At 40.6% G+C, this 20,144-nt stretch overlaps 7 protein-coding genes across 8 annotated transcripts; 5 read left to right on the top strand and 2 right to left on the bottom strand.

Moving 5' to 3' along the window:
- The first annotated feature begins 97 nt into the window (after positions 1-97).
- Positions 98-3,939, top strand: Coq9 (ubiquinone biosynthesis protein COQ9, mitochondrial). The gene is made up of 4 exons (XM_017238847.3): positions 98-269; positions 2,717-3,363; positions 3,424-3,633; positions 3,694-3,939. The coding sequence occupies exons 1-4, from the start codon at positions 209-211 to the stop codon at positions 3,730-3,732; spliced, it is 957 nt and encodes a 318-aa protein (XP_017094336.2). The 5' UTR covers positions 98-208; the 3' UTR covers positions 3,733-3,939.
- On the top strand, positions 269-2,520 carry LOC108123603 (glomulin). The gene has a single exon (XM_017238846.3). The coding sequence runs from the start codon at positions 533-535 to the stop codon at positions 2,444-2,446; it is 1,914 nt and encodes a 637-aa protein (XP_017094335.2). The 5' UTR covers positions 269-532; the 3' UTR covers positions 2,447-2,520.
- A 275-nt stretch (positions 3,940-4,214) lies between the features above and the next one.
- LOC108123424 (uncharacterized) lies at positions 4,215-5,822 on the bottom strand. The gene has a single exon (XM_017238550.3). It carries the CDS (start codon positions 5,660-5,662, stop codon positions 4,373-4,375), a length of 1,290 nt encoding a protein of 429 aa, XP_017094039.2. The 5' UTR covers positions 5,663-5,822; the 3' UTR covers positions 4,215-4,372.
- A 163-nt stretch (positions 5,823-5,985) lies between these two features.
- On the bottom strand, positions 5,986-10,706 carry tor (tyrosine protein kinase receptor torso). 2 transcript variants are annotated; one of them, XM_017238508.3, is made up of 14 exons: positions 10,355-10,706; positions 10,038-10,268; positions 9,736-9,973; positions 9,583-9,665; positions 9,359-9,527; positions 8,996-9,301; positions 8,580-8,933; positions 8,351-8,522; positions 7,846-8,296; positions 7,698-7,792; positions 7,502-7,624; positions 6,430-6,567; positions 6,197-6,370; positions 5,986-6,141 (listed from the first exon to the last, which is right to left on the bottom strand). In XM_017238508.3, exons 1-14 carry the CDS (start codon positions 10,505-10,507, stop codon positions 6,087-6,089), a joined length of 2,742 nt encoding a protein of 913 aa, XP_017093997.2. In that variant the 5' UTR covers positions 10,508-10,706; the 3' UTR covers positions 5,986-6,086. The 2 variants fall into 2 exon arrangements, with proteins under 2 accessions (XP_017093997.2, XP_070135074.1); XM_070278973.1 differs by lacking the exons at positions 10,038-10,268; positions 10,355-10,706 and having other exon boundaries at positions 9,583-9,622; positions 9,736-9,848.
- A 770-nt stretch (positions 10,707-11,476) lies between these two features.
- LOC108123614 (diacylglycerol O-acyltransferase 2) lies at positions 11,477-14,013 on the top strand. The gene is made up of 7 exons (XM_017238863.3): positions 11,477-11,609; positions 12,384-12,584; positions 12,645-12,742; positions 12,804-12,935; positions 13,031-13,372; positions 13,433-13,632; positions 13,692-14,013. Exons 2-7 carry the CDS (start codon positions 12,456-12,458, stop codon positions 13,847-13,849), a joined length of 1,059 nt encoding a protein of 352 aa, XP_017094352.2. The 5' UTR covers positions 11,477-11,609; positions 12,384-12,455; the 3' UTR covers positions 13,850-14,013.
- A 237-nt stretch (positions 14,014-14,250) lies between these two features.
- Positions 14,251-16,339, top strand: Dgat2 (Diacylglycerol O-acyltransferase 2). Its single transcript, XM_017238861.3, has 6 exons — positions 14,251-14,970; positions 15,036-15,133; positions 15,192-15,323; positions 15,387-15,728; positions 15,785-15,984; positions 16,049-16,339. Exons 1-6 carry the CDS (start codon positions 14,842-14,844, stop codon positions 16,204-16,206), a joined length of 1,059 nt encoding a protein of 352 aa, XP_017094350.2. The 5' UTR covers positions 14,251-14,841; the 3' UTR covers positions 16,207-16,339.
- A 986-nt stretch (positions 16,340-17,325) lies between these two features.
- Positions 17,326-19,315, top strand: LOC108123520 (2-acylglycerol O-acyltransferase 2-like). Its single transcript, XM_017238737.3, has 6 exons — positions 17,326-17,557; positions 17,945-18,042; positions 18,109-18,237; positions 18,289-18,630; positions 18,690-18,889; positions 18,947-19,315. Exons 1-6 carry the CDS (start codon positions 17,429-17,431, stop codon positions 19,102-19,104), a joined length of 1,056 nt encoding a protein of 351 aa, XP_017094226.3. The 5' UTR covers positions 17,326-17,428; the 3' UTR covers positions 19,105-19,315.
- The last annotated feature ends 829 nt before the right edge of the window (positions 19,316-20,144 follow it).

Genomic DNA, 20,144 nt, shown 5'->3' with positions numbered 1-20,144 from the left:
TTGAATATTTAATATAATTCACCTTATGTTTATTAAGTGAAGTCGCGTACACATTCTTAGCCTCAAATGGATAAAATTTAAAAGTTTTTAAATATGTAAAAACGCAGTAGGCCGAAAAACTATCGCCGCTTCGCAGCACTGGTTTCTTCGGCTTCCAGGTGAATTCCAAAAACAATTTCAATTGCACCAACGACTTCAAGCCGCTGAAATGGCCAATGTGCGCTGTTTACACAAGTTAATCCGCCTACAGAAGCTGCTCCTGCCCCTCAGTAAGTAACCAAACACCTGCGCCCCAACTGTAAGCGAATAATTAAGCTTCTGTGGTCATTACGAAAGAGAGCCCGCAATCGAACAGCTGTTCGATCGAGTAGTGTGCGCGTGTGAGTGAAAGAGAGAAGGGAAAAGGACGGGGGGAGTGTTAAAAATTCGACTGCCAATGCCGGCGTAAAATTCTAAAGTTTTTTCCTAAAATTTTAATGTCTGAAAAACATAATTGAGTCGTGATATTTTGCTTGAAACTCTGGAGCCGGAGATGGAGATGGAGCAGGAGCAGGCGATGGATGTGAGGACGCAGGCGGATCCCAAGGAGGCCGCCAATCTGCTGCAACTCATTAAGCAGCTGCTGGTGGAAAAAGCATACGATGGCGTGCGAATGCTTTTCAACAGCCCCAACGAGGCCGAGAGGAACACCCGGCAGTTGCCACTGATAGCCATGGATTTGTACCATGAAGTGTGCTCCGGAAATATAAGCGACATTGTGTACTCCGAGGAGCCGGAATTGTTCGACTGCTCCGACGAACTGTTGAAGGTGCTGGCCAAGTATGCCCCGTTGCAGGAGCTAATGTTGGAGATGATGGAGCGCGTCGAGGAGAGCTCCAGCTTGGCAGTCTTTGGGGCCCATCTGCGCGCCCTGCAGGTGCTCCTTCAGCGGCAGGGACGCGACAAGCCCCAGGCCGTGGAGTGGTGCCTCCAGAGTGTGTTCACTCGAATCAAGGACCTTCCTCTGCCAAATTATCTCTCAGAGGGCTACGACGAAGAGCAGGCCCGACTGATTGAGCAGCAAGAGCAGGTGGAGGACCTGCTGGCCCACTACATCACCGTAGGGCTGTTTCGGCAGCCACTTTTTACTGAAATCATGGAGCAGGATATGCGCCCCAACGACCAAGTCTTCAGGGATTGCTCCATAAACCGTCGGAACGTCTTCACCTGTTTTTTCATTCAGCTTCTGGGTCGCCCGCTGGCCCTGCTCCAGATGAACATCGAAAAGGAGGACATGACACGCACGTACGTCAATCAGGTGGTTGAAAGCCTTACGCAGGATGCCAGCAAAGGCCTGGGTGATCCCTACTATCTGCTGAACCTGGTGGAAACGCGCGCCAGATGGCAGAGGAAACTGGATGCCTCCAAGGGTGTCTACGAAATGAGCAGCCACAATCTGTTCCTCATCGAGGACAAGCTGCCGCTGCATGCAGTAGCCATGTACTATCATTCCCTGTTCGTCGGAAACCTAATGCCCTTTACCGCACCCAGGATCTACGCCCCGCAGTTTCTCTTCGAGACAATTGCCTATTTGGTGGAGGTTCTCCTTAACCAGCAGGAGCCATCCCTCCAGCACTGTGGTCTCCGTTTGGAAGAAAGCATTCTAAATCTACTATCGGAGCCTGTGCCCGCCACTTCCCTTCAGCTGGACGTCCACAAACGCTTCTGCGAGGCTCTGTGCAAAATTGTGGGTTACTCCCCGCAGGTGTCTCTCCGCCAAATAGGCCTAAACGTTCTCCGGCGGTATATCGTGGCATTCGAAGATCAGGGAAAGTACCTGATAATCAAAAACCTTCTGGAAACACTCCAACACGACGGACTGATGGGCTATCTTAGTGCGATGTACAAGGATCTGGCGGATGAGTATTTAAGAAAGGGCTCGCTTCTGCCAGATGTCTTCAGCGGAGAGATGTTCCGGGAGATGCTGCTGCTGTGCGTCTGTGTCCTGCCTCACGATGTTAAGTCGGACTTGCTGCTGAATGCCGATCGCCTCTGCAATGCCCTCAATATTTTGCGATATTTTTCGCTGAGGGACGAGAATAATTTGACTGGATTCTGGCACATTCTGCCGGAAATCGAGAAGCGATTTCTAGTGCCGCTGGGCAAGGCCCTGGACTTCTCCATGGCCCACTACAAGGCGTACATGGAGCGGGTGGAGAACGGACAGAGTGCTTCGGACGATGCGCTGATGCAACGCCAGCTAAACATGCTGGCCGTGAACATCTCCAATAGCGGAATGGCCGGCGGCGATGGAGACACCCACCTACCGGACATTGGACGCAAGGAGAAACTCGAGGTGCTGGCCAGCTCTATCACCAGCTTGGAAACCCTGCTGGCTCTCTACGTGCGGGCCAACGAATGCATCGAGCTGGCCGCTCGCAAGCGACGGCTCCCCTCGGATGCCTAACTTATAATATGTCCATAATGAAAGCGAAATGATTACCGTAAATAGTATGAGTAAACAAGTAAACAAAAACGAAACTGAAACTGATCTTTGGGGGTTTTGGGGGTCTCGACTTGGGCGATAATTAAGCGGATAATTGAGCCAGTTCTGGGTGCTAATTAAATAGCCACAGATGCCATTTTTGCATTGCGAAATGGCTAGAACCTATTTTATTTTGGCAGTTTAGAATTTTTATGGTCAGCAATTACCTAGATCTTAACCCCTCTATTGCAGATGCTCAGAGTTCCAGAATAGCCACCTTGCAGCCCAGACCTCTCACCTTCCTGCTGTCGAGAAGGTATGCCAGCGATAATAAGACAAGCAACTTGGACTCTTTCCGGGCGCGAGAGGAACAGCGTGAAAAGGAGCGGGATGCTGAAGATACAAAGAAGGAAGCTGCCGGTGGAGGAGGCTCAGCAGGAACAGGAACCGATAGCCAACAAGACGAGGCTAAGCAAGCCAAGGTTGATGCCATTAGGTCCAAGATTTTAGACGCTGCGTTGCAGCATGTACCGCAGCATGGCTGGTCCCGGCAGGCCATTGTCCAGGGTGCCGAGGACAGCGGCTATCCCAGTGTGGTGCACGGCATGTTCCCCGAGGGCGGTTTCGCCCTGGTGTCCCACTTCAATGGCAAGTGCAATGCCGAGCTGGTGGAGAGTTTGCAGAAAAAGACAGACGATGGGAAACAGGAGGTGGAGAACCCCATGGATTTCCTGGTGCAGGCTGTGCGGCAGCGCATGGAGATGATTGCACCCTACAAAGCACAGTGGCCCCAAGCCATGGCACTAATTGCCCAGCCACAGCACGCACCCACAGCCCTTGCCCAGGTGCTCACCCTAGTCGACGATATTTGCTACTACTCCGGAGATCGATCCGTAGATGTAAGATGTCCTGACATCCTTAATGTTATATTCAAATATTAATGGCTTTCTGTATTGCAGTTTGGATGGTACACGCGGCGCGTGGGCTTGGCCACCATTATGAAGATGACAGAGCTGTACCTGCTGCAAGACACCTCGCCAGGACATGCCAATACGTGGGAGTTCCTAAAGAACAGAATGGACGAGGCCGTGCAACTACAGATGATGCTCAGCCAGACCGAGGGCATGACGCACACATTTCAACGTTCCTTCAACTCAGCTTTCGTGACGGTGAGTAACCCTTGGGATAATCCATGTACATTCCACTAAAGTCGAATTTTTTAATCACAGGCACGTAATATTCTGGGCCTGGGATATAACCGCAACTAGTCGTAACCTCGAGTACCGCAGGAAGTCCAAAGATAAATGATGCCGGTGGGAGTGACCCTTCTCCCACCTGGAGAACTACACTAATGTTTACGTAAATCCATTATGTATATATGTGCATAGAAGTACACCTTTATACAATCGTATTGTTTAGTTTTTGTGGTTTTGAATGGGGGATTTTTAATAAAAACACTTCATTATTTTCGGAGAGTTTAAAGTCGTTTTTCTAATTTTACGTTTTTGCAAAAATTGCAACAGAAAACTTGTTAGTATTCGCACTCCGATTGGGGGTAAACAAAAATGGGAAACATTTTTTGCACTCGTTTGTTTGTCGATTATATTATCGTAATACTTTGTATCTGAATGATGTACTTTGTTTGAAAAAAATTCAGTTCAAATGACCTTAAAACTATAATGTTAAAAAACCCATTATTCATACTATAAATCAGAATTGTAAGAGTGATTTCTTAAACAAATGACATGGATTTTCTTAGTTTATTAAAATATTTCTTAGGAAATGAATACATTTTTTTCAGAGCCCAACCAAAGACCATGACTACTGTTCCAATGTTTGAGTAACTTGGGCTCAGTAGTCACGACCTTTGGTTAGTCTTCTAAAAAAAATCCATTTTAAGGATTTTCTTTAAGCTGAAGTTTGGCTTTGTCGTCGTGACCTATTATGGTTCTTTTTTTTAAAGCTGCCTCGGGGGCTTTTGCCAATCCTCTTATGGGAAACATCGCGACCGAACATATCCTTGAAATCGCCCGATCTGTCGGACTTTTCGCTGTGTATGGACATCCTATCTGCCAATCGTTTGAATTTTGCATTTTCAATACTGTTCCTGTAATGCTTCACCCGGCGCTTTTCTATTTGGCCCGTAGGTCCTAACCTGAGGGTGTCTGGGTGTCGGGACATCCAAGTGGCACTGTTTCTCCGGTCGAAGGGCCCGAAGAAGAGCTGCGGTATTTCTCTGGCCACGTAGTTGCCTTTGCGCACCTTTTTGGGCTTAACAACTTCTTGGGTCGTGTCGTCATTTCTCTCAATATGCCTCATCCTGCCTCGCATAAAGGCCTTACTGGGATTCCCTCTTGTTGAATATGTGAATGGCAGCTTATAGTCCGACATATGGAAGGCATCGCCAATTATTGGTGGGCTTGGCGAGGCTTCTTCGGACGGTGCCGTCACTTCCAAATATAGATCGGAAATGTCTCGCACCAGCCAGGGAGATGCCTTTGTCTTTTTCTTGGTGTACAGATCTTGAAAGTCCAGCTCGTTTAGGGCCGTGAGAAGATCCGTGACGGCCACAATGTCACTACTGCCTCCGAAGAGGCCTTTCAGCAGTCGCACCAGTTCATCTTGCTCTCCCAGCAGGCATTGAATGTTACCGTGATCATCCCCGTTCCCATACCACTTGTACTTCCTGTTTAGCAGCCTCAAACGGAAGATGTAGTCCTGCATCATCAGGAGCAACTTGCTCAGAGTATCCGGAGCCATTGGAGCAATAACATCACCATTGCTATCAATAATCGTATTGCCAGCAGTAAAGCAATCCTGATCCGGATAGCCAGCCAAGGGCACCTTAAAGGTGCGTCTTTTTCGGGATATCATCATTACTTTCCTGTAGTTGGCGTGCAGTAACTGTATCACCAGATAATGGGCAGCTTCTGGGGACCGATTCACCTTGGCGGCCAGGGCGAAAATAGCCTCCCGGTTCGTTTCCAGCCAACGCGGTGGTCCCACCACACAGGGATTTGGCAAAGTCCTCGGATCCTTACCCCTTATCCAGGGATGTTCGTACTTGGGCTTACCGCCCGGAATCGTATAGCTACCCAAAGGACAGCATCTAGAGATGGTGCGTACCGGACAGTGGGGACAGCTGTATGGGATTTTTGGACAGGGAGTCCGGCTTAGTCGACAGCAATGGATGCACATTTTGGGACCTTCCAAAGACGTTTAATTTCGAATTTTCAGAGGCCGTGGCGATCAAAAGGACCAAGTTCCAAATAAGCCAGATTGTTGCGAAGTCTACACCTCCGAAGATGAGGACGTTCATGTTGAAATGTCAATTCAATGCCACAAAAAAAAAACAAAAAATGGAAAAAAATTGGAAAAATTATTTAAGCTGGAGAAGATGACGCAAAGTGCAAAGTCCAAGATTTTACGTCAGGTCTTAAATACCCGACAACATGAAAAATCTTCTAAAATTATTTTAAACTTAACATTAATTTTTATTCCCAAGTAGAAGTATGCTAGCTGCTTTATAGCTTTGTCTTAGTTGGGTTTCGAATTCTAGAATAGGATATTCAATAGTTTATCATATTGCACTTAAATAATTTATGTTGATTGATCTCCAACTTTACTGCAGGGGTTCCAAGTAGGCTTCTTCATGGCTGGGCAACGTCTCCACTTTACTAAGATTGAAGAGTTCAGAAAAGTATCATTAATCTCTATTAGTCATCAACTCACCTGTGAAGACTGTCATTAGATTCCGCTGTGGAGTCCAATGCTGCCTGAAGTTTCTGCAACCTTTGAGGGATCTCGTTGGTAGCACCGATCATGACACCCAGTCGCTCCTTGAGGCCAGAAAATGTAGGTCTGTGGGAGGGAACGGAACACCAGCAGCTTTCCATTAAAGCAAACCTGATAAATAAAGCAATTAATTAATATGCTGATCTTCCTTAATCATTAGAAAAAATTACATTTCATCAGTGCAGCCATCAGGACGTTTCATGCGGTGACCCTGTCGCAGGAGCTGCAGGAGATCCCCAGGGGAAACTGAAGGGTACGGCATTCCTCCAAGCGTGGTGATCTCATAGAGTAATACTCCAAACGACCAACTGGAAAATTTTTAAAATTTTGTCTCAGGATTTTGATGCAGAATAGTGGGAAATCGATCTAGAAATCGTTTAAGGTACTCCGCTTGAGAATCGGATCCGGATTGGGGAAGATATAGCCATCACAGTGGGCCATATAGGGAAAAACCCCATTTCCAAGGGATCCCATCACGAAAAATGGACAAAAAATCTAAAAAATATTTTGTCTCAGGATTTTGATGCAGAATGGTGGGAAATCGGTCTAGAAATCGTTTAAGGTACTCCGCTTGAGAATCGGATCCGGATTGGGGAAGATATAGCCATCACAGTGGGCCATATAGGGAAACCCCCATTTTCTAGGGATCCCATCACAAAATAGGGCAAAAAATCTAAAAAATATTTTGTCTCAGGATTTTGATGCAGAATGGTGGGAAATCGATCTAGAAATCGTTTAAGGTACTCCGCTTGAGAATCGGATGAGAATTGGGGAAGATATAGCCATCGCTGTGGACCCTATAGGTAAAAACCCCATTTTCAAGGGGTTCCCTCAAGAAAAATGGACAAAAAATCGAAAAAATATTTTGTCTCAGGATTTTTATGCAGAATGGTGGAGAATCGATCTAGAATTCGTTTAAGGTACTCCGCTTGAGAATCAGATCCGCATCCGGATAGGGGACTACATCCTATAGCTGCCATATAAGTGAACTATCGTAAAAAGTATTTGGTATTTGGCGAAAACCAAACTTTAGTATTTTTGAAGATAGAAGCTTGGGAAACCTTTTTTAAGTTTTGTGTTCTATTAAATTGGTTTTCTAGGGGTCAGCCTCCTATATGCGATATGTGCGATAAATGTCCAATCTCAACCGCAGGGGTATATTACTTAGGCTCCGCCCGAAGTTAGCTTTTCGTTTTTTTTTTAAGAATATTAAGTAAGTATTAACAGTATTTATTGTCTTACACATCGCTCTGGCTGGTGTAAACTTGATGGGTGAGTGACTCCAAGGCCAGCCACTTGATTGGCAGTTTGCCGCTTCCTCCAGATTTTCGATAGACATTCTCATGGTAGACATCCCGACTTAATCTAGACATAATACATATAATAAGCATAGGCAAGTTTATAAAATTTGTGTATTTTCTTAGTATGTATTACTCACCCAAAATCAGCAATCTTAATGCTCCGATCCAGTGAAATTAAAACATTTCTGGCTGCAAGATCGCGATGAACAACTTTGTTCTGAGCTAGAAATTCCTAGGAAAGAAGATAAGACTTATAATTGGGTTTTTCTAAATTATAATCGTTACCATTCCAACAGCCACTTGTTGGGCGATATCAAGTAAATCCGCGTATTTCAAGGGAACTCTTGTTAAATTCTTGTTGGCATCTGTTGAGTCCAAAGTGTTGAAATACTCTTTGTTTTCAAAAGTGCGTTGTATGTTTGGCTTCTCCTCTTGGATATCTGCACATTGTACAGGATGAGCACCTATATTTTCTATATCCTCCAATCCATAACCCTGATTATTTGCTGCATTGGTTATTCGAGTTAGTGTGTAGGTCTCCACTCGACTGCTGGTTTTAGTCTGATCAGCTTCACTTTCCTCCTCCACGGTGGACAGCATGGAGATATTAATGTCCTCGATCCGATCATGAATGGAACTACGGCTAGGACGATGGAAGCGGCGTTTCTCAATATTCTCTTCGATATTTTGTTTGACACCAATGGCAGAACCCTCCTGCCGGAATTTCCATTCCTCTCTAAAATAATTGTTACATTTTTTTAACAGTTTTTAAAGATTATTAATCTCCCACCGTAGAAAGTTCTGCAAGCTTCCCAGACTACAATATTCAATGAGCAACATCATCCTTTTGCTGCAACGTGTAGAATAGCCCACAATTCCCACAATATTCGGATGCTTCCCCACAGCTTTCAGCATCTGTATTTCGCACTTGAAGGCATACACATCCTCCTCGTTGGGTTCGTCTGAAAAAAAAGGTTTTGGATTTGAAAATAAAAATAATTAAAATTTTATAAGCTTACCTTTTAGCAGCTTGACTGCCACTTGTCGTTTTTTGTATACTCCTCGTCGCACCAAACCAAAAGCTCCCTCGCCCAGGACATCCTGCAAGAGCACTGAACGCGGTTCCACCTCCAACTCGTCAATAATGTCCAGACTTTCGTTAGCCAACAGGGTGACCAATCCTAGGCCACTGCTATCCATGATGGACTGATGGAAATCGCTGGCCTGATTCCCGACAGCCTTTCCATCCTTCGACTCCATTTCCAGGGCTTGACAATCCTGCCGATTTCGCCGGCACAGGGTCAAGGAGCAGAGCATGACAATGCAAAAAATGGGCACAATTATGAAGATTATTAGCTTGGCCAGGTTGCCTCCTATATAGCGAGTAATTAGAGTTAAGCTTTAATAATGTTTGTTGGTTTTTTTGGTCACCTACCACTTAGCCAAGATTCAAAAGGTGCTTTTATGAGGTTTAAATGTGTTATATTTGTGCCTCCCTCGGATTCGGCTATTAAGTATACGTCAAAGCTGGGACCTTTTACAGTGATCTTTGGTATGAAAAAGTGACTTTCGTTTTTGTCCAGCGTATAGTTCATCTTTGAACCACCCACATACAAGTCATAAATTAGCAGGGTATAGTTATCCGGCAGGTGCGTGGGACGCGTCCAAGTGATATTTAAGGCTAAAGTATTTGGTAGATATTGCTCCTGCAGGACACTTAAATTCTCCGGTTTATGGGGGGCTGAAAAATAGGGTTATTTAGGGGATTTTCACAACCTTTAAGTTGAGTATATCTTACAGCAAAGCGTGTAGTTGAAGGGATACCACTCCAAGCAAGTGGGCACCTCTACCGTAAGCCATTCCACCTCACTTTCCAATCGATTCATGATATTGACTGTCCTTACGCCAACTAAATAGTTTTTTCCAAATTCCAGATTGTCCAAGGTGTGTCGGTGTTGTTTTGTTAGCTAAATTAAAGCATAAAACAGGTCCAAGTTTATGGTTTGTAGCTAAAATACTCACATCACGAAAGGTCTCAACCTTAGGTTCGTCCATATTGACGCTATTGGTGGAATAGGATACCATGTCAAAAAAGCAATTCCTTTCTGAAATATAAATATTTTTTTTAAAACCTATTGTTTTATTGTTATTTTAAACAATAATATGACTACCAACCTGCTGATGGTTGCCACTCAATCTCAGCAGATATATGCTGAAGATCCCCGTCTTGAGGAAGAAAACCAACCAGAGTTACAGCTCCCATTTTACTAGGTTGATAGCCTCTCATGAGAGTGGAAAAAGTGACATCCTTGGTTATAAAGGAATAACTTCCATCTCCATGTACCGCCAAAGCTGTAACATTGTAACTGCAATTGGCTCTTAAATCAGGCAACTCCAGGAAATTGTCATCGGACTGAAATATACATATTTATATCAAGAAGACCCGTTTATTTTGCCATTTTATATTATTTTTTTACCAGGTAAAGAGTAGTCTCATCAAAATCGTTGTTGGCAAGATCCAATTTAATTATATAAGTGACGTTTGGAGCAGTATCGTTTCCTTTGCTGTGTTGGACCCAGTTGATGCGGAAAACTAGCTGGGACTCTGTATGGCATTGCATCTGAAGCTGAAAGTTGTCCTGGACTTTTCGTAATGGAGCTGGAGCAGTGCCATTAAAACGACAGGACCTGAAGCAGCCTTTAAAATCCTGCAGAAATTAGATAAAAATAGCTTAAATAGAAAGAAGCCAAATAGCCAGCACTATTGGAGCCAAGCACCTGGACACATACGTACATTTTCCCCAATTTCAAGACAATTTTGTGTGCAAGAGGTTACATTGAGCAGAGTCTCGTCCTCGGAGATTTGGGTCAAACGCATCAGTTGACCTTGGTTGGTACCCACAAAGAACCAGAATAGAAATGCATATCGGGCATAAAAAATCACCATAATTCCCAACTTTCTTGAGAATAAATTTCTTTGTGTGAACCCGTTCTTTAAACACTTTTTTAAATTATTGCACTGAACTAAACTGAACTTTGAATCTATCTTATTATTTGTTAGTTTTTTATTGTTAAAAGCTTTGAAATTAGGTATTTCACTTTATAAGATCAATAGCAACCTCCGTTCTGGGATTATCAGATCAAACTGAGACCGAAAATGCGACGGAGGAATACGGTGTATAAAGAAATCATGATAAACGGTGACTGGGTGAATAAATTTTGTGCTATTTTGTTTTGTTTTTTCACTTCTTTGGCGGTACTTCACGGCTCTGTTCCATGCAATGGAGTGGATCGGCCTAGGGGTCATTTGAAATGCAAAAATTGGATCGTCACTTTGTAATTGTAACGAAAGCAGAAATTGGGAAATTTATTTTCCGAACTTTTATTACCTTTATTCGATTGGCATTTAATAAAATAGAAAATTAAATATGTAACTATATTTATTGGAGTTTCTTCAGTTGGCTTTCCAATATGTCTACGAAGTTTAATTTTAATTTTGGCGGCAATCAATGCTTATCGATAAAAAGGGCTTTAGTGTTGTAAAACATTCCGATCCTTTTTAAAAACCAGTTTGGCGCTCATTTTAAATACTCAATGGACAAACCATTTAAAGCGGCCCTTACAAAACATTACTAAATTGAACTCTAAACATTACTAAATTATCTAAATTGAACTCAAAAATAAAGTTTTGAATTTGAAACGATTAAATGTGTATCATTTTACAATAATAAAAACAATTCCAAATGCACTTTTTAGTACATGACCTCTGTTGCCACTGAGTCAGTTTATAAGGCTTTAGAACCCACAATTACGGCCTCTGACTCAATTGTTGCATCGTTTAATTCCCATATGAGAATCTCATGTATTGCTCTCTGACTTTGTGCACGCTGCTCTGTGGTTTATTTACAAATTGAACGTTCGTCTCATCGGTTCTGCTCTCAAAATGCGATAACGAACCATTACGTGTGTAAACAATAAAAAAGCGTGCGACTTCTCCAAACAAAAATAAATAAATGTAACCGAGAGACTCTCACATCATAGCTTTGAAGGTAATTGGCATTTCAATAAATATATTTATACCTATTTATAAAAATATATGTAGTGCTTTTATGAATAAATAATGTCCTTGGTGATCCAAAGATTACACTGTGACTATTTTATGAACATGCCAGCGGTTAACGAGACATAACTTACAAAACGAGTCATAAACAAGTTTCGTTCTCTTTCTAATGACATTTAAATATTAAATTATATTAAAACTCACTTTGGATTTAATTACCTTTACAAAGTACTTAATAATCATAAACATGTGAATTTTAAATTTAAAAAATATGTGATTTTGGATAACCTATTTTCCCTCAAAAACAACATGATGTTCCAAAGCTTATCTTTTTAAAACAGTCATTCTGTTCAATATGAGTTAATTGCCATAATTTGCAAAACAAGTTTCGTTCTCATTTTAATGACATTTGAATTGGAAAATCACTTGTAATTATTACTTCAACTCTAATAAAAGCCAAATCAAGGAACCAGAAAAAAATGGAAACAAAACTCGGAGAGTGTGATTTCAAGCAAACGTTTTCATTTGCCGGCTGTTGGCCGTGATAAGAGTGACGATAATTGCAACCAGACGTCTATTTAAAGTCATCGCGATTATAAGAATTTTTAACCACCCCAAGCAAATAGCCATTAACTGGCCAACATTCTTTTTTTTCATATTATTTTTTGTTAACAACTGTTACCGATAGGCACCGGTTCGCGCCATCGGCGGATACTGATAAGGATAAGAAAAAAGTAACTTAAACATTGGAATTTTTTTTCAGTCGTTGGAGGACCGTTCTTAGAGTCGCTACTTAATAATTGTTAAGAGTGAAGAGTGCTTCAATATTTTAAACATGAAAATCGAGTGGGCTCCCAAAAATGTTCCAATTGAACGAAGGCGGCAAGCATTTGCCATGGCTTTCTTCATACTTTCGTTTATGTTGCTTTCCCTGGGCTCGTACTTTCTGACGGCTGCTTTTCTGGTAAATAAAATTAAACATTAAATGGTTATACTATTTAAATCAAAACTATGTTTTAAAAAGATCTATGGCGGTCTATACTTGCGTACTCTAACCATTATTTATTTGGTCTACGTTTTTGTGGATCATAGAAGAACCCACTCTATCATGGACGGCAATGGGTAAGCTTAAAATCTTAGTAAAGATAATAAAAAATAGTTCATAAAATTAAAACCCTTCTAGCTTGAAGATTTTCCGTAATAATTGGCTATTTCGGCATTATCGAGACTACTTTCCCGTGCAGTTGGTCAAAACCGCCGAACTTCCCCCCAACAAAAACTATATTATGGCCAGCTTTCCCCATGGAATTCTGGGGTAAGACTTGTTGACTGATAGCGAATCTTATCGATCCGCCTCAAGTGACGAAACTTTTGTATACACACTTATGTAAATGTTGAAACCCCCGATAGGACTGGCATTTCCACCAACATGGGTCTAGACATCTCCAAGTGGCTGGAACTATTTCCTCAAGTCAGGCCAAAGGTTGCCACTCTTGACCAGAATTTCTTGACCCCTATTGTGCGTGGACTGCTGAAATCCTGGGGCTTGGTCTCCGTATCCAAGGAGGCTTTAGTCTATTTGTTGACCAAATCCAATGATCCCAAGCATAAGGACAATCAAGATGGCTTCACCTCCAATGCGGTTGCCATTTTGGTGGGTGGTGCCCAAGAGGCACTAGATTCCCATCCAGGAAAATATATTTTGACTTTGAAAAATCGAAAGGGTTTTGTCAAAATGGCCATTCGAACGGGGTAAGTGGAGATTTAATGTCAATTCGTATTAATCTTTCAATAACTATTACTTTATTTCAGTTCCTCAATAGTACCAACATTCTCTTTTGGCGAGGTGGACATTCTTGACCAAGTGGCTAATCCACCCCACTCAAAGATTCGTCACTTCCAGGACTTTGTGAAAAAGCTGACAGGAATTTCGCCTTTGGTTCCTGTGGGCCGAGGAATCTTTAATTATACATTTGGCTTTCTGCCTAATCGTCGCCGCATCGTTCAAGTTGGTGAGTCTTAGATTCTTCCAAATATTATCCTTCGTTACTAATCAAAACTAAAATTTTAGTTGGTTCCCCCATTGATGTGATCAAGAGCGATAAACCGGATCCTGCCTACGTAGATAAAATCCACAATCAAGTCATTGAGGCCCTGGAGAAGATGTTTGCCCAGTACAAGGATCAATACATCCCAAATGCCAAGAATACCAAGCTTGTCATTCACTAGTCAACGGAATTATTATCTATATTTTTAATGTGATCAAAATAATGCTTTATAAGCATTAATTACAGAACAATTTATTATTTTTTTAAGTTGCGATTTTGTTATATTTTTTGTGAATTTGTAAATAGGGATACAATTTTTAAATAAAATAAAATCAATCGACAAAGTTATTGAACTTTAGTGCCATCACTAAAAGCTTAATATGAAATGACTATCGATAGTTTCAAGTGTTGACTAAACAGTATATACCAAAATCAGTTTGAAAATTGGGGCAATAAATTTTGAAAAGAAATAAAAGCATGTGCTTAGTTGTAAATATTTACTTCTTATTTTAATTTAAATTTTTAAAGCGGTTTAAATATACTTTTGGCTAATAGACTTTTAACATAGTTGTTTTTTATAAAGAAAACAGGTTGAACTTTTTAAACGTGGTTGGACTTTGCCTTGGTTAAACATGATTACCTCGTTTGAATCAATTGTTTCATCATGCACTATAGCTTGTGTAGTTTAGCTTAGTCTAGAAGACCACCTTTTAATTAGTACCAATAAAATGGCATACGAATCTTTAACTCTTATCATAGTTACTCACCGAAAATACAAAATAAACTTAATTGAATCACTCAACTCTTTAACTCAAAAGGTGCTATAATTTAAAAGACGATATCTGTTGTTGGGAATAGCCGCATACCTTTGCACCAAAAAAAAATGTGATTGCCGATTACCAGACGTTAGCTGTAAAACAACCAATATCACCTTTATCACTCTAATCGCGAATTCCCATCGCCCCCAAACAAAGTCCCAGACCCAGTAGCTGGTAAATGATTAGCCAACTAATGCGGGCGCCCGACATCAGAACTAAAGCCGATAAGGATAAGTATAAGTTTAATGCACAGAAAGTTGACCGCCGCTGGCTACCATATCATTCAGTCGTGGGAGAACCATCGATAGAGCAGCTGGTGGATTATTGAACAGTATTGGACTGACAGTGACTTAAAATGAAAATCGAATGGGCACCACTTCGGGTTCCTCTGGAACGTCGTCTTCAGATTGTAGTGACAGCATTTTTTACCTCCATGCTGTTGGTGCTCCTATCAACATCGTTTCTACTAGTTGCTGGTTCTCTGGTAGGATATTTCCGAATTATGTTTATGATAAAAAATAACTCAAAAATACACAATCACACTCATAGATCTATGGAGGTCTTTGGCTGCGCAGCTTGATGCTACTGTACTTGGGTTATGTTTATGTTCACCATAAAAAAACCCAATCTGTTGTGGATAACAATGGGTAAGTTGTTCTCGAAAGATAAGACTCACAAAATTGGCATCTTGAACCCTATTTTAAGCTGGATGATAACTAGAACTAATCGCTTGCATCGGTACTATCGCGATTATTTCCCCGTGGAGCTGGTAAAGACCGCTGATTTGCCTGCCAACCGCAACTACATATTGGCCAGCTTTCCTCATGGCATTCTTGGGTATGATTTACTGACAACCAATCTTATCGATTCATTATAAATAGACACTGATTCGGTTTGCAGTACTGGCATTGGCATTAACATGGGTGTCGAGATCTCCAAGTGGCTGGAGTTGTTCCCCCAGGTGCGCCCCAAACTGGGCACTCTGGATCAGCATTTTCATGTTCCTTTCATGCGTGAGGTCCTGCGCTGCTGGGGCTTGGTGTCGGTGTCCAAGGAGGCTCTACTTCGGATGCTCAGCAAATCGAATGATCCCAAGCACAAGGAAAACAGCGATGGCTTCACCTCCAATGCGGTGGCTATTCTGGTGGGTGGTGCCCAGGAGGCGATGGACTCGCATCCTGGCCAGTATATTTTGACCCTGAAGAACCGCAAGGGTTTTGTTAAAATGGCCATTCGTACAGGGTTAGTGTTTGTCTAATAATGAATTTAAATCATTAATAATTATATTTTAACTGCAGCTCCTCTATTGTTCCCTCCATTTCATTTGGCGAGGTGGACATTTTTGATCAAGTGGCCAATCCCCCAGATTCTCTGCTTCGAAAATTCCAAAACTTGGTTAAGAAACTCACTGGCGTTTCCCCGTTGATTCCCGTGGGTCGGGGTTTCTTTAACTACACTTTTGGATTCTTGCCATTCCGCCGACGAATCGTTCAAGTTGGTAAGTTAATTTATGACATATTTTTGGTATGATTAAAACCTAATTCATTATTGTGTTTTCTCAGTTGGCTCACCTATTGATGTGGTGAAAAGCGCTCAACCTGATTCGGAGTACGTGGACAAAGTTCATGGCCAGGTCATCGAGGCCATTAAAGTATTATTTGAAGAGCACAAGGACAAGTACATTAAAAACTCCAAGAACGCTAAGCTTATTATACAATGAATGTATATACTTTTTAAGTATTAAGAATAATGTGATTATTTTATTTAAGAAAATGTTAAACATCAAATGGAAATTTTTTCTAATAGAACTCATAACTGAAAGCAATACATACTAAATTTTGTATAAAACTTTATTGAATTTTTAGTGTTTGGTTATTGAGGCTTTTCAATGACATTAATCCGCTCAAAAATAAAATAATTATGAACGTTATAAGTATATTTACTCTGCATGCAGATGAAAACGGTTGATCCGCAGATAGACCAGTTTATGGTGCTAAGCAGTGACTTAATGTAATGTATAATAAGAAAACTATAAACTAATTTAGCGGCTGCTACCTGGGCTGCCTGACCCGCCTGACCCTTGTCTTAATCAAAAGACAAGGTCAATGAGTAAGCTGCCCTTTGGCTTCATATTTCAGTTCAAAAGTGACAAAGGCAATTCGAGAAGCAAAAAAAATATATACAAAGTGTCATGTAATATCATGTGAATGAATCAGCAATTGTTCAATGAAGACCCACGACTGATAAGAGCGACACAAATCCCAAGCTGGCAATACAAAAAAGTGGATTGAACTCCTTATCAATAAACCAAGTATTGGGGGTAAAAATTCGGCTGTTGCGAAGTGTTCTGCCAAGCATGTGTTCTAAAGGTCGTACATAAGTGATTGCTGATATCGGATCGGGTTGCCCACATAAACATTAGAATCTTACTCTGCCCCCAAGACCCCAATATGAAACTACAGCTATGATTCAACTTGAGGGTGTACTAAGATTCTAATCAAAAATTTACAGCCACTCAATGGAATATACTATTACTCTATAAACTTTCCTTATCAGACTGATACGTCGGCTGATTTGATTATAATTTGTGCATATAAATTAGTCTTATAAATGGTCTCATGCGACGAGCATCATCAGATTGTGACGTAATATTACTGTATGCATACAATGATCATTGAATATTATTTTTAATAAATACTTATGCATAGTCTAGTGCCTGTCTTAAGTACTTATCAGTTTCTTATCGCTGAAGAGAGGTTCTCAAGCCGTTACTATTACGAAGAGGCTGTCTGCCATATTGATAAGGATAAGTAGACCCATTACAAATGGGAAGTACATATGTTGTAGCTCCGTTTCTCTGGAGCTCAGTCGCTGGACAGACGTCGAAAGAGTCGCAGGTTTCTTTCAAAGATCGGTTGGAGATTAAAAAAAGGAAAGACACCATGAAAATAGAATGGGCTCCGCTCAACGTTCCGATGGATCGGCGACTTCAGACTTTCTTTACGGCCGTCTTTACATACACATTTTTCTGGCTGCCTATTATATCGACATTTTGTACTCCATTCCTGCTGGTAATATAAATATATATTTTTTTTAGTTTTTAATAAAACTGAAAAGTTGGATTTTAAGGATGTCACAGGATTCCCAAGTGTTAAATAGTGATTCTTTGTGCTTTAATTTTAATATTCAAAAATTAAATCAAGCCTTGATCAATCCGTGTTTTTTCAAAAATAATATGTTTAATGAAATAAAACTTTAATTTGGGTTCGTTATGACATTTTTAAAATAAAGTGATAATATGTTATAATAGTGAATACAATGTGAATTATCAATCAAAGTGTAATAAATAAATAAAACTCTTCAAATATCACAACGTTTGAAGTGTAACACTCAAATTTTAAGAGCCCTATTACTTTGATAAACTATTATTCCAAAATGATTATTTCTTCTACATTCAGTATTATGGTGGATTTATTTTGCGGACTGTACTCTTGGTCTACTTCGTTTACATATACACGGATTATAAAAAACATTTTGGCATCATGGAGGGCAACGGGTAAGAAAAATATATAAAATAGATTGTATTATAGATTATAAAGAGTTAATAAATAAATTCTTTCAGCTGGTCAGTGCCTTTTCTTCGCAAAAATCCAAGTTATCGCGACTATTTCCCCGTGGAACTTGTAAAGACCGCCGAGCTGCCGCCCAATAGAAACTACATTATAGCTAGTTTTCCCCACGGGCTCATAGGGTAAGTACTTTAGATTAAACCTAAGCTTTAATAACATTATTATTGTTATAGAATGGGTATCTGTGTTAATATGGGAATGGAAATTTCCAAGTGGCTGAAACTGTTTCCCCAAGTTCGTCCAAAAATCGCCACATTGGATCATCATTTCAAGACCCCCTTCCTGCGGGAAGTTATTCGGCTTTGGGGCATGGTATCGGTCTCCAAGGAGTCTTTGGTCTATTTGCTTAATAAATCGAATGATCCCAAGCATGAGGATAATCAAGATGGATTTACCTCCAATGCGGTGGCAATATTAGTTGGTGGAGCCCAAGAAGCTATGGACTCGCATCCTGGCCAATACATGTTGACCCTCAAGAATAGAAAGGGTTTTGTCAAAATGGCAATTCGAACGGGGTGAGTAATGGTGCTCAAGACATATTTTAGACAGTATTTTAACTCCTTTAAAACTTTAGCTCATCCATCGTACCCTCATTGTCCTTTGGCGAGGTGGATATATACGACCAGGTGGAGAATCCCCCGAATTCAAAGCTCCGCCGCTTTCAGAATTCCGTAAAAAAATTAATCGGAATTTCGCCTATAATTCCGAAAGGACGTGGTATGTTCAACTATACCTTTGGTATTGTACCATATCGTCGGCGTATTGTCCAAGTTGGTAAGTCCTTCAAAATGATTAAAGTTGAATTGAATCCTTCACCAAATAATATTTCAGTTGGATCTCCCATTGATGTGATCAAGAGTGATCAGCCCGATATCGCTTACGTGGATGAAATTCATGGAAAAGTTATGGAGGCTCTGCATAAGATTTTTGAGGACTATAAGGACAAATACATACCAAACACCCGCCAAACAAAGCTGATTATCCAGTAGTCCCAAAACAAGGACTACTTTGAATTGTGATTTTATCTAGAATTTAAGAAAAGGACTCTTTTAGACCCACAACAACACCACAGGACACACACAGTTGAGAGATTATTTTTAACGAAAGCGTTTTTTTTTTTGTTGTTTTTCTTTTATTAATTACCAATTAAATTTGTTACCTTGTATGTACTTATATATACAAAAAGAACAAGGAGCTGGATTCTCGAATTTTTGGAAAAACTTAACTTAATTTCGCATTTTGTGCCACGACGATCTCATTCTTCTCAATCTCGTCTATCATCTGCTTTAACAACTATAAGGATTTCGTGCTACGCTAGGAATGAATCGATCGCAGAATTCCTTTTTCAAAGGTACAATTTCATTAATTTAGCAACAAATCAATATTTATTAATTTTTACTAGCTTTCCATTCTTGTCAGAATTTTAGTTTTTGTTGTTGGTTTTAACGCTAAAGCAATAGCAATATTAGAAAGGGGAGATTTGGAAAATATTTAGATTGAATGAGATTACTAGTTACTTGTAGTTGGCTTCATTAATCAATGATAGACTTTTTAGATTTATCTACAAATATTCAGATATTACGAAAAGTATTCGTCTAGATATATACTTTTAGAAAGGAACACTTGGCATAACGTGGGTTCTCCATTTTTGTATTTGGTATTTTTCACTGCTTTTGAGGGCTTTGCTCTTTAATTTGTATTATTACTTTTATTTTGTCAATTAACAGTTTGTAAGCCATAGAAAGATACACCATAGGGCAATATATATTGCGATTGTTGTACTCCTGTAAGGTGGTTGTCTCATAAAAGCATTAATTTTGAATTTGACGCTTTTTGCAGTTAGTGCTTTTTTGACTATTCGGTTACAGGATGGAAATTCACATTCCCCATCGCACTCTGGTTAGTTTATCTAATTTGTTCGGCCGAGGAGATACAAAATATGTAATTGGCATAATTGTATAGTGGGTGACATCCTCGGAGCCCGGATGAACATCCTACGCGATACATATAGATGTACTTTATAAGAATA

This window comes from Drosophila bipectinata, chromosome 2R (assembly GCF_030179905.1).
Source record: "Drosophila bipectinata strain 14024-0381.07 chromosome 2R, DbipHiC1v2, whole genome shotgun sequence".
NCBI lineage: Eukaryota > Metazoa > Arthropoda > Insecta > Diptera > Drosophilidae > Drosophila > Drosophila bipectinata.
The sequence above is the reverse complement of the archived record's forward strand: the minus strand, read 5'-3'. Positions and strand labels throughout refer to the sequence as shown.

Bases quoted from the DNA above. Each gene is read 5' to 3' on its own strand.
- Coq9 (XM_017238847.3), top strand. From the start codon at position 209: ATGGCCAATGTGCGCTGTTTACACAAGTTAATCCGCCTACAGAAGCTG. The intron at 270-2,716 runs GTAAGTAACCAA...CCTCTATTGCAG, and splicing joins GAAGCTGCTCCTGCCCCTCA to ATGCTCAGAGTTCCAGAATA. The intron at 3,634-3,693 runs GTGAGTAACCCT...TTTTAATCACAG, and splicing joins TCAACTCAGCTTTCGTGACG to GCACGTAATATTCTGGGCCT.
- LOC108123603 (XM_017238846.3), top strand. From the start codon at position 533: ATGGAGATGGAGCAGGAGCAGGCGATGGATGTGAGGACGCAGGCGGAT.
- LOC108123424 (XM_017238550.3), bottom strand. From the start codon at position 5,662: ATGTGCATCCATTGCTGTCGACTAAGCCGGACTCCCTGTCCAAAAATC.
- tor (XM_017238508.3), bottom strand. From the start codon at position 10,507: ATGGTGATTTTTTATGCCCGATATGCATTTCTATTCTGGTTCTTTGTG. The intron at 8,523-8,579 runs GTAAGCTTATAA...CTTTTTTTTCAG, and splicing joins GGCAGTCAAGCTGCTAAAAG to ACGAACCCAACGAGGAGGAT. The intron at 6,142-6,196 runs GTGAGTTGATGA...CTTCAATCTTAG, and splicing joins TCTAATGACAGTCTTCACAG to TAAAGTGGAGACGTTGCCCA.
- LOC108123614 (XM_017238863.3), top strand. From the start codon at position 12,456: ATGAAAATCGAGTGGGCTCCCAAAAATGTTCCAATTGAACGAAGGCGG. The intron at 12,585-12,644 runs GTAAATAAAATT...TGTTTTAAAAAG, and splicing joins TTCTGACGGCTGCTTTTCTG to ATCTATGGCGGTCTATACTT. The intron at 13,633-13,691 runs GTGAGTCTTAGA...CTAAAATTTTAG, and splicing joins TCGCCGCATCGTTCAAGTTG to TTGGTTCCCCCATTGATGTG.
- Dgat2 (XM_017238861.3), top strand. From the start codon at position 14,842: ATGAAAATCGAATGGGCACCACTTCGGGTTCCTCTGGAACGTCGTCTT. The intron at 14,971-15,035 runs GTAGGATATTTC...TCACACTCATAG, and splicing joins TACTAGTTGCTGGTTCTCTG to ATCTATGGAGGTCTTTGGCT. The intron at 15,729-15,784 runs GTTAGTGTTTGT...TTTTAACTGCAG, and splicing joins AAAATGGCCATTCGTACAGG to CTCCTCTATTGTTCCCTCCA.
- LOC108123520 (XM_017238737.3), top strand. From the start codon at position 17,429: ATGAAAATAGAATGGGCTCCGCTCAACGTTCCGATGGATCGGCGACTT. The intron at 17,558-17,944 runs GTAATATAAATA...TTCTACATTCAG, and splicing joins TTTGTACTCCATTCCTGCTG to TATTATGGTGGATTTATTTT. The intron at 18,890-18,946 runs GTAAGTCCTTCA...ATAATATTTCAG, and splicing joins TCGGCGTATTGTCCAAGTTG to TTGGATCTCCCATTGATGTG.